Source organism: Gouania willdenowi, chromosome 22 (genome assembly GCF_900634775.1).
Source record: "Gouania willdenowi chromosome 22, fGouWil2.1, whole genome shotgun sequence".
NCBI lineage: Eukaryota > Metazoa > Chordata > Actinopteri > Blenniiformes > Gobiesocidae > Gouania > Gouania willdenowi.
In genome coordinates, this window is record NC_041065.1 from 15,721,964 (window position 1) to 15,734,433 (window position 12,470).

The following is a 12,470-nucleotide window of genomic DNA, read 5'->3' on the forward strand; positions in this document are numbered from 1 at the left end:
GCCTGTTCTTTTTGTCGAAAAAATGTGGTTGATTGCATTGAGAGACCAATTGATCAATTCCATAACTTTGGTTTTGGATATAGATGTGGAGAAAGGCTCGTATTAGATTCTGTCAAAAAGACAGCACAAGACAAATCAAGCAGCAGCAGGGCAGATAAGGGCAGGGAGGGAGCAGAGGAAAAAGCTTCAGCTTTTGTTGAGTGCAAGAAGCATCAAGTGTTTAATGCAAATGTGACTTCCACAAAGAGCAGTAGCTATCCTTATAATACCTCTATCCTTATCTTATCCTATCTTATATTTTATTATTCTGTCTGATCTTTGTCTTATTCCATCCTCTTATTTTGTTGTCTCTTATTTCATCCTATCTTACATTATCTTATTCAAGTGGATTTTATCTTATCTTGTCCTGTCATATTTTATCCTACCTTATCTTACCCTGTCTTATTTATTTTGAAAGAACAAATAAAAAAATAATATATGACATTCAATAAACAAATCTCAACAGAAATCTTTCTAAAATAAAAAAGTAAATTTCAATATAATACACCTTTGACTCGTTTGACAAGGGATAGGAAGAAGCCTATGCTTGTCGATCAACCCCCATTCTTCACCATTAACAATTGCAAAATCCAATAAACTAAACTCAATGGACATTACAAAAGATACTCCAATCGAGCTATTAAGACAAACCGAATAAAACAAAAACAAAAAACTTATCTTAACCTATTTTATCCTCGCTTATTTTATCTTAGCTTTTTGTTTATCACATCCTAGCTTATTGTCTCTTGTCTTATCCCATTTTATCTTATTTTATAAGACCTTATCTGATCTTGTCTCGTTAAGTCTTGTCTCGTCTTGTCTGTTCATTATGTTTTTTGTGTGACATTTGACAAACAAATAGAAACAAAAAAATCTGCATACAGAAATAACACAAGTGAGAATGCTGTAAATTGTTACGGAAAGGACACATGCCAATGGTAATGTAGTAAGCAACAACACAAAAATAACAAAATATGCAGAAGAAGACAAGACATTTGGGTGCTGAAAACAGCCTGTGACATCATTAACCAATCAGGAGGCAGAAGCGTTCTCACAATGAGAGTGGATTTGTTAAATTGTAGCACAAACCCAGTGGATCAGCACTCGGCTCTAGGTTCTTATCAGTGTGTAGTTATTATCTTCTCATCGAAGATATCTTAATGAACCAAGATTATGAGGACAGGCCTTGGTGTAGATTCAAGTCTGAGCTCTTTGATGTAATGCGATGATGCTAATCGCTAACACTGTCCATCACTTCCTGTTTCCTACAGGTGGTAAAATGCTGATGGGAGTCTGTGGATAAGAAACCATGGATTTAGGAGATAATGTGATGGAGAGGGGCCCGATTCCCCTGGACATCGACAACGTCCACTTGCTGCTTCAGGGTAAGCGTAGTTTAAAACCGATTTTGACTTTAACAGCTTAACTTGAAAAGTTATGACTTAATACAACATAACTTAACTTCCTTCCACAAGTGTGTAATGCCTTTGCAATGTAATGTTTCAGTGGACCTGACATTTGATTTACCTATTTTAACTTGACCTAACTGAGCTTAACTTGACATCATCCATTCCAACTCATTTAGAGTTATTTTGTTGTATTTTTTGACTCAACTTGTATTTAAACGTGTAAATAATTGGAAATGTACCTCTTGAGCTACCGTTACAGCTTTGGTTACCAGATATTTAACTGATTTAAGCTAACTAACCAGTTTAACTTGACTTAACTTGCTTTGACTGAAGTAAACTTATCCTTACTTAAGATGTTTATGCACATCATTCAGTGACAGATACAGTTTAATGAGGGTTTTTTTTTCCCTCTCACTTTTTTTTTGTAGTTGAACAAGAACAGATTCAGAAAAGGACCTTCACCAACTGGGTCAACGCTCAACTGGCAAAGGTAAGCCCATACATATGTCCGTCTGTCCATCTGTACATGCTAACTGTAATGTAGTATTAGAGGAAATCAAATGTTAGGAAACAGAGGCTGCTGACCGAGCTCTGCTGCTTGTGTTGGTAGTAGTGTTTGTAGGGATTGAGTTTGTGTGTGTGTGTGTGAGAGAGAGAGAGAGAGAGAGAGAGAGAGAGAGAGAGAGAGAGAGAGAGAGAGAGAGAATAACTGTTAATCCTGTGAATGAATGTTCATATTAGCAAACGTTCCCTCAAGTCACATGAGGGGCTTTCTTAGTCATTCCTGTGTCTTCATTCTCAGAGAATCCCCAGATATAAAGTATAGAAACTAATTTAAAACTTTTCAAAAAGTCTTTATATTTCTCTAAAACTGAAAACTCTTCACCATTTTTCTTCAACCATGTTAACATTATTTTAGTTAAAGGAGCATAGGGCAGGATTTGTGAAAAAAAATAAAAAAAATAAATGTAAAGTCTTTTAATGCTAATGGTTGAACATAAAAGAATGGGAAGAAGATGGCTTGGAGACTGAAAGAAGACAAGCACGGGTGGACTAAACTACTGTTTGGTTTTACAGATGCATGCAGAGGCATCTGCACAGGTCTTGCAGTAAACAGTCACATGAACGGCAGGTACAGTAGGGCAAAAAACTATTTAGTTAGCCACCAATTGTGCTCTCACTTAAAAAGATGAGAAGCCTGTAATTTTCATCATAGATATACCTCAACTATACTAAACTAAAATCTAGAAAATCACATTGTAGGATTTTTAATGAATTAGCTGATAAATCCCTCAGTAAAATAAGTATTTGGTCACCTACAAACAAGCAAGATTTCTGGCTCTCACAGACCTGAAACTTCTTCTTTAAGAGGCTCCTCTGTCCTCCACATGTTACCTGTATTAATGGCACCTATTTGAACTTGTTATCAGTATAAAAGACACCTGCCTACAACCTCAAACAGTCACGCTCCAAACTCCACTATGGCTAAGACCAAAGAGCTGTCAAAGGACACCAGAAACAAAATTGTAGACCTGCACCAGGCTGGGAAGACTGAATCTGCAATAGATAAGCAGCTTGGTGTGAAGAAATCAACTCTGGGAGCAATTATTAGAACATGGAAGACATTCAAGACCACTGATAATCTCCCTCGATCTGGGGCTCCACGCAAGAAAAAACAATAAATAATCACAAGAACGGTGAGCAAAAATCCCAGAACCACACGGGGGGACCTAGTGAATGACCTGCTGAGAGCTGGGACCAAAATAACAAAGGCTACTCTCAGTAACGCACTACGCCAGGGACTCAAATCCTGCAGTGCCAGACGTGTCCCCCTGCTTAAGCCAGTACATGTCCGGGCCCGTCTGAAGTTTGCGAGAGAGCATTTGGATGATCCAGAAGAGGATTGGGTGAATGTCATATGGTCAGATGAAACAAAAATAGAACTTTTTGGTAAAAACTCAACTGTTTGGAGGCGAAAGAATGCTGCGTTGCATCCAAAGAACACCATACCTACTGTAAAGCATGGGGGTGGTAACATCATGCTTTGGGGCTGTTTCCATCAGCAAGGGCATTGAAGATGAAACGTGGCTGGGTCTTTCAGCACGACAAGGATCCCAAAAACACCACCCGGGCAACAAAGGAGTGGCTTCGTAAGAAGCATTTCAAGGTCCTGGAGTGACCTAGCCAGTCCCCAGATCTCAACCCCATAGAAAATCTTTGGAGGGAGTCCGTGTTGCCCAGCGACAGCCCCAAAACATCACTGCTCTAAAGGAGAATCAGCATGGAAGAATGGACCAAAATACCAGCAACAGTGTGTGAAAACCTTGTGAAGACTTACAGAAAATGTTTGACCTCTGTCATTGCCAACAAAGGGTACATTACAAAGTATCGAGATGAACTTTTGTTATTGACCAAATACATATTTTCCACCATAATTTGCAAGTAAATTCATTAAAAATCCTACAATGTCATTTTCTGGATTTTTTTCTCATTTTGTCTCTTATATTTGAGGTATACCTATGATGAAAATGACATGCCTCTCTCATCACAATTGGTGGCTGACGGGGAGCAAGCAAACGTCAAACACAAACAGCGGTGCAATACACGCAAGAGACCCATGTGATCTATTTACATAATCCACATATCAAAGATAAGGATAATCCATGTTATTGTGCAGAAAAAGGAATGTTCCAACGGTGTATTCCTTTATAATGGTCCGCTGCTCTATTCTTCTACTACCGCGGATCACTGCTCTCACTGTTACAGATAAAGTTGCATTCTACAGTGCTACAGCAGCTGCAGCAGGAAAGGAAGAACGCTGCTCGCAAACGACACTATGTGACCGAACCCAAACACCAGTTCTAAATAAATGTCCAAACCCGACCCGTCTGGTGCCGTCGGGTCCCGTCAGGCTTCGGTCGGGTATCCATTATCTATCCACAGAATCTAATCAGCTGTTCTCCGGTGATAAACAGTTGATGCGCATTCTTGCAGCGGCTTGGATGATGGCTGCAGTTACACTAACCACCATGGTGTCACTATGGAGTCTGAATTCTAGACCCTGCTCGATGCTCCTCTCAACTTCACCACCAGTGAAAGGGAAGTCAAAACTGAAAATAATTTGACTAAACTTACCCTTAACTTTTCTTAACGTGTTCTGACGTAACTCACCTTACTCAAATTAACTTAAGTTGTGAGCTTGATTTGTTTGAACCTAACTTGCATGAACTTATCTTGTTTTAATTTAACCTAAAATAACTTGTTTTAACCTAATTTATTTCTAACGTGACTTAACTTATTTTACCATAACTTTTTAGTGGCTTATCCTAACTTGACCAAACATGTTTTGACCAAACTTACCTTGATCTGTTTTGACTTAACTTATATAGACTTAAGTTACTATAACTTCACTTGTTTTTACTTAACTTGTTTTGATATCTTTACAATGGAATATAAGTAGACTGAACTTAACTTGCTAAATTTTATTTTTGACTCTTTTAACATAACTTCATATTCATTTTTAACCTAATTTGACATGTTTTAACATGATTGGGTTTGACCTAATGTAACTTATCCTAATGTATTTTTTCTTGACCTAACTTAACTGACTTAAATTGACCTAATTATTAACTTTGTTTGATCTTAACTTACAAACTTAAGTTGTTTGAGATTTATTTAATAAAACAAATGATCAAAGGTTAGCACACCAAATTTCTCTTTCTGGCTACAAATCTCTAATAATATTGAGAGGTTCTTTATTTGTCCCTCAGGGCAAATTTAAAGGCAGATAATGCAACAAATCTTCTCTATGAGTGGACACACTGAAAGTGTGAATTTTATAATCCAAATCAATCAATTATCATGTTTTTATCCCAACTTAAAACACTATTATGACTCAAAGATGAGCTGAAAGCTACTTTAAGATAACTTTCAGGCACTTCTATTGTTCTATGGACTACACTTGTTTTTAAACGACTTTTAACTGAACTAATCTGACCATAAAGTGTGGATTATGGATGACGTTGTAACAATGTGCTGTGAGTCACAGCAGTTCTGCAGAACCATTTGTCTTCTGTGTCTTTTTCATCAGATACGGACAATAAAAATACTAAAAAACAGTCTCCCTTTGTGGATCTTTTTTCTCACATCAGTTTCTCTATCACATGAATAAGGCAGAACGGATCAGATTGGACTTGTCACAATATTTTATCCAACACTTCGACTTCCTGTTTGATATTAGAAACAGGAGAAATTAACAATCACATTGACAACTGAGTCAGCAGGCTTGAGAACTAACGTATTACAAGTAACGGCGTTACGTAATCTGGATACAAAAAACCTGTAACTGTAATCCGTTACGGTATATTAAAAAACGTGTAATCAGATTACAGGTATTTAAAAACAGATAAAAACAGGGATTACTTTAAGGGCAACGTTAATGTATGAGTGGGGTCAGGTTGAACATTTTATTATTTTATTTTATATTGTGCTAAATAAATGATTTCATATTTTTAAATGATTTATTATTTGAAGCATTAACATTCATTTATACAATTGCAATGTTTTAATTGAAAAAAGAAGAAAAATAGATTTTGGGTGCGTCCCTAATGTAAACTCCTGCATCATGTTTCATTTAAATCCTAAAAAAAGAAACAATATCACAGTACAATGTGAATGATCTCTGCCTGCTGTTTAAATGTTGTCCTCATCCAGGGATTTTTGCTTTTACTCTGTATTATTTCATCTGCACTGTGCTGTAAGTTAGCAGGTCAGAAAATGGATGGATGGAAGTGTTGTAAGTTATAACCATCCAGTATTTTAAAAGCTCTTCTTAGGGAGTGTTAAAGACAAAAAACAATCATGTATTAGTACAATATAAATATTCCTGGCAGAAGGCTGCAGGATGCAGGTTAACTGCATTCGTTAATCTAGGAATGAATTTTCAGCAAATTGTATTTGGCACACATTTAATGAAGTCAGCACCTGTACATTACATGACACATGAAACACATGCTGACACCAGTGTAAGGGAATTACTTATAATTTACCCTGGAGCATGTTAATACCTAAAACATCTACTGACAGCTGTTACTATGTTGCGTCTGTAACTTTTGTCACTATAACTATAGAACTATAGTTAAAACCTGACATACCACTTTCAGATGGTGCTTTTTTGTTTTACATATATTACAAAACTGTAACAGTAACAATTATTATATACCATACAATAATCATTATAGTATGGGCTGTGGTCTAGGTCAATGATTCAACTGAATTGTTCACAATTAATGAGTAAATTGATTGATAATCTTTCAACATCTTATTTATTTAAACTATTGTTCTGTCAGTCTGTGGTAAACTAAAACATTTCCTCTGTGTGACTGTAAAATGTGATTTTATGTTTGTCTAAAATGATACAATCAGTAGGTAACACATATTCTATCCTTTTGTGTTTTTATTTGTATGTTTGGCATTGAAGTAATCCAAAAGTAATCAGTTATATTACTTTAATATAGTGATACTTAGAATAAATTACTGATTCCATTTTTTAACAGGTAACTTGTAAATGTATCGGATTACTAACTAACCCTCCCAACATTGTGAGTCAGAGAATTTTTAAAACAATATGACTTATGGTTTGTTTCTAGTCTGCAATGGTCAGTATCTTTAAAAAAGTGTCCTGACAGATGATCACATTTATGTGTATGACCAGACGTAAAACATCTAAAAAAGGAGCAAAAGTAGAGCTCTAAGACCATTAAAACTTACTTTTCTATCCAGACGATGTTAGACTGTGTTTCTCCTCAGAACTCCCTCTTTCTTTATACAGTATATTTTTTTGATGTGCTGTTTGTGCGTTTACCTCACAGAGGAGGCCACCATGTTCTATCGTAGATCTGTTCTACGACTTTCGAGATGGCTCCAAACTGCTGGACCTGCTGGAGGTCATGAGCGGACAGCGCATGGTAAGTCAGCTCAGAGCTTCAACTCTGAGTGACTGAAGGACACAAACTCACAGACTGTTTGGTGTTTTGCACAGAGTCGGGAGCGAGGCCGAGGGATGTTTCAGCACAGGAGCAACATAGAGCGAGCGCTCTCCTTCCTAAAGCAGAAATCGGTAAATGACCCATCAGAGGCTGAGCACTGTGGAGGAAACTATTTTCATATTTGTACGCATGATCTTTGGGACAAACTGAATATAATCTAAATATGTTGGATGTTAATATTAGTAATCTGTATTCTTTGCTGTTTCTTTGTATGGGTAAGAAGTTTGTACAGATTCTGTCATGAAGATAATAATTTATTTTGGTTGGAGTGCGGTATTTTTTGATGAATGATAGAGATCAGTTAAATGTGTTGTTTTTTATTTCAACCAGATCAAACTTGTCAACATAAACATTCCTGACATCACCAGTGGAAAACCCTCCATCATCCTGGGCCTCATATGGACGATCATCCTTCAGTATCATGTGAGTGATAGAAATAACATTACTTTTACTGGATTTCATATTTTAAAATGTCATTGTAACATCATTTTAATGGAAAGTAGATACCCAAGGTTAAAACTAAATATTAAACTGCTTGAAAAACACTGCATCATTTAATCTTGTTCTTCTCCATGTCCATCGATTCATGCGTCTGAATCGATTTAAACTTTGCTCTTATTTCTCAGATTGAGGAACTGGCCAAAAGCCTCTCCTTTGACTCCCGTCAGTCATCAATCGAGTCTTTGGCCACGTTGGACACTCGCTCCTCTCTGTCTAGCCGCTCAGCCAGTAGCAGTCCTGTTCCTCCACGGGGATCACCGCTCCATGCCAGATTCAGAGTGTCCGCCAAGAAGGCCCTGCTGCTCTGGGTCCGAGAGCAGTGCCACAAGTAAGAAACCCATCTTAGTCAGCACTTTTAGCAGATTTTGTACTGTTAAAACTCTAAATTCCAACAAGTGACACAGCAGTTTTTAAGTAGTGCCAGGATAATTCGGCTCTTGCTCGAGTGGTTGGAGAAAGGATGATATTTTGAACACCTTGATTTGTCCTGGTTTGTAATCAGACACCAAACTGACAGGAAAACCCCATCAGTTAATGAGCTACTGGTCTATGATGTGCTGTATCTCAGATTTTTCTTTTTTAGATTATACCTATGTCCATGTAATTTCCAGTTTCAGTTTTTGTTTCATTAGCTTTCCCTGTTAGATACCATCAATGGCTAATAAACATACTGACATGTGAGGCATGACGCAACAACTCAGCACAGAGCAAATACAGTGAAACAGGAAGTTAAGCACATACTAAACATTAAAGCATCAGGTTACTTTTCAAAATAAAACACTTCAGATCATATTTCATCATTTTATCTCTTCTCTGTTGGCTGTAGCTAAAAAAATGTGGCTAGGACAACAACAACAAAAGGTAAACTTTATATTTTAATACCTTAAAACATGTAACAAACGAAAAAGCTGTGAAACTAAACAATGTATTATATACATATGTCTTTTTATTTATTTTTTAATTATATACAGTATGTCATTCAATCTATTTCCCTGGCTCTATTAATCACATAAATGCCTGTCTGTATCTGTACTTGTTTGTGAATATTGCTGCACTTTATAATTGTTAATGTTATTATAATTCACTATTTAAAAAAAACAAACACTTCTTTTAACTTGCGTTCTTGCGCGATCATATAAATATCGCGAGATCTCCTCGGTCTCGTGACGTCAACCGAACAGCACGGCGGTGCGCTCAAAATGCAACTGGTGGGGATTGCCGGACGGCGGACAGCGGAGCAAAACTGTATCGGAGCCGTGGCGCAGCGGAGACGTATCCTGTGGAAACCCAGGGTGAAAGCCTGTTTAACCTTCGAATCCCAGACCGGTCTGCTTCCAAAAACTTGTTGACAAATAAACCCTCTGTCCGCATCTGACCAGCAACCCTAAAGCTTGACTCTGTCTCATTCATCCAAAACCGCCACAACAATACCCAAAATCATGCTAAACATGCTCAATAAGGCTTAGTTACTATTAGTTAAGTATTGTCATTAATATTATATTTTTGTGCTGCAGAAGCTCTGAAATTGCATGAGAATATATAGTGCGACTCTCTCCAACTTTCTTTATTGAACTTTTTTTTTAACAGTAAACAGACATACAAAGTGCAAGAAGTCAGGATTCACAATAAAGACAGTTTTACATGGGGCACATCTGAATGCAAACAAACCCACAAATCCACCCAACCCACCCCATCTCACCCAGCTAGGACAAGGGAAGGAGAAAACAAAATAAAGAAACAAAGAAAAGAAAAATAATATAAACAATAAATTAAATCAAATTAAGTAATAAAATAAATAATACAAATAAATAAATTACAGCCCACTTAACTAAAGTTTAATCATACTCCAAGTCAGGAGGATTAGGCCTCCATTTTTAAGGTCAAAAATATTGTAATAAATGCATGATATTTTCCCCAACTTTTTAGATGAGGGTTTAGTCTGTGTCATATACTGTAGCTATTTCCATTTCTGTGTTGAAGTCTGTCATATTGAGAAATCTTGTAGTGAGATTTGACATTTCTGTCTCTTTGCCCGCATTAAAGGGGAAAAATGTGTTAAATGAGTGATAAGGTCCTAAAACATGCAGTGTCACACCGTTCACATTTTGGGTTCCCCTTGTGTCCACATCCAAGGTTCATTTCAACATGATAGAACATCTCGCTGCTCTTTAGCTTTAACTTGATTATTTACCCTGTGTTTTCCTCAGAGCCGGCTGTTCTGTGAATGTAAAGGACTTTAAGGCAAGCTGGAGGAGCGGCGTGGTCTTCCTGGCTATCTTGTATGCATTGCGACCGGACCTGGTGGATCTGTCCAAAGCTCGGACCAGGAGCAACAAGCAGAACCTGGATGAGGCTTTTAGTATTGCAGAGAGGGAGCTGAGGATCCCCCGACTACTGGAGGCAGACGGTGAGTCCTGCATCAGGAGTATTTCCAATTAAAGCAGGCTACTGTACATTTTTTCACATGATTTGAAATGTGAAATTCAAACAGATGTCAACCTGAATTAATCTTATTAAGCATGTTTGCAACACTTTTGGGACATTTAATTGTTAGTAATGATGTCTGATTAGGGAAAGCCGGAAATGGAAAGGAAACCAAACGGAATTGGGGAAAATCAGATGCTCTACACATTCAGATATGAAATGAACAAATGTAATATGGTGGTATGGATACTTTATAACTGTTGTTATTTTAATGTCCAACAGTTCGTCTATGATATCTTATATTTTGTACCTTATTTTGTTTTCTAATTACCGCTCATGTTTGCGGGTAATCCATGTACCCTGCGTTCTTTGGTTATTCCGTTTTAAAATCAAATAAAAATAACAAATAAACAGTGTGGTTATTTTGTTTTACTGATTTAAAACCAATACAGAAAAACCAAAAACCAGATAAGCAGCGTTTTTCTGTTTTTTTGTTTTTTTTTTAAACTTGTAAATTAGAGCGAGAACTGAAGTCCCTCCCCAGGTCCTGGACCAGGTCTCCTCACATAATAGCACTGTTTAGGATTTATTTCAGTAGTTTTCTGGTCCTGCTCCTGTTTTCATTCAGTGTGTGGATGTTTTAGCTCGTAAAAAGCTGCTCACCTTTATGTTTTGTTTACGATTCAAATAGTATCCAAATAAACTGGTGACTATCAACTGTGAGGCTGGTGTGAGGAACAATAGATGTTAGAACTTCTACCATTTGACACTTTTGCAAAAACAATTACAGCTTTTTTGAGGGCAGTAAAAAAAATTATTTTGCAAGTTATAAATACCGCTAACAGCAGCCATCGACACACGGAGATTGTCACAAGAAACGAGGAGCACCAATAGATTGATTACACCACCTCTGGTTCCACATATCATGTGCCTATGTTTTACGTAACATCCATTTTTTGGTTTTGATTTATTAATGTATTAATAACGTTTCAATTCACCAGTAATGTGACTTATGCGTTGTTTCTTTTTATGTCCGGACCTGGAGTAAAAATCCACCCAGCCACCAGTTTATCTGGATACTATTTGAACTGTAACACTGTTCGGTAAAGTTTGCAAATATTCACAAAATCAAACTTCCAGCATCAATAACTCTTTTTTTCCTATTTTTTAATTTGACTTTGAAACAAAATAACCAAAGAATGAAGGGTACACGTATTGAGGGTGTGGGGGACATATATTCAAAATGCAATGTGGTAAATTGTCTGTATTGGCCTATTGGTTAAGGAAGCGGGCTTGTAATTGAAGAGTTGCCGGTTCCAATCTCACCCGGGCCAACACTGTGGAATGTTGAGCAAGTCCCTTAGCGCCAATCCAACTGTTCCCCGGTGCACCTGCAATGGCAGCCCACTGCTACCCCTCGGGGAAAATGGGTAAAATGCAGAGGAAGAATTGATGAAAAAAGTATACATTATTATTATTATTATTATGGTGCTGCAGGGCAGGCTGAAAAATCGGATATTCTGTTGCGGAAAATTGATATAGCAATACTGTATATGTCAAGATGTTCTCACACACATTATAAAATAAGATGAAGTCATTCAAATGTATATGTATGTATTTAGCTTTATTTTTCACAGAAATCCTAGTTTCAGGAGCACAAACTCCTCTGCAACGACTTTTTTTTTTTTTAAATTAGCTTTGTGCTGTATTTGGCTCTCTGACATTGTTAACAAAAAACAAATGTTTGTGTTTAAAATGGGCTTCTAAGACTTTCACTAATTGTTAAAGGGTCTTTTTGTTCACCTCTGCACTCATTGAAATCGAAAGCTACTGCGCCTTCTCCTGTGTTTGAGCGTGTGTGATGTTTTAGTGCTGTGGGAGCCCTGAGGGCGATGATGACGATCTGCTGATCTCCTCACATGAACCGCCTGCTCTGCCTCTCACAGTCAAAGCCAGGACTGTCACTCCTCCATTCCTCAGATGCCTCTGAGCTCCACCTGCCGCACATACACTCTCACTCTCATGTCAGTGCCACTCTAACCATGGACGA

The 12,470-nt window shown here is 37.3% G+C and overlaps 1 protein-coding gene across 1 annotated transcript in view; it reads left to right on the top strand.

Moving 5' to 3' along the window:
- syne2b (spectrin repeat containing, nuclear envelope 2b) overlaps nucleotides 1–12,470 on the top strand; it is a 68,597-nt gene that overhangs the window by 7,090 nt on the left and 49,037 nt on the right. Inside the window, exons 2-8 of the mRNA XM_028438126.1 lie at nucleotides 1,311–1,424; nucleotides 1,877–1,938; nucleotides 7,319–7,414; nucleotides 7,489–7,566; nucleotides 7,826–7,918; nucleotides 8,122–8,324; nucleotides 10,204–10,403. Of these exons, the coding sequence (XP_028293927.1) occupies nucleotides 1,349–1,424; nucleotides 1,877–1,938; nucleotides 7,319–7,414; nucleotides 7,489–7,566; nucleotides 7,826–7,918; nucleotides 8,122–8,324; nucleotides 10,204–10,403 (808 nt within the window). The 5' untranslated portion in view covers nucleotides 1,311–1,348. The remainder of the gene's footprint in view (nucleotides 1–1,310; nucleotides 1,425–1,876; nucleotides 1,939–7,318; nucleotides 7,415–7,488; nucleotides 7,567–7,825; nucleotides 7,919–8,121; nucleotides 8,325–10,203; nucleotides 10,404–12,470) is intronic.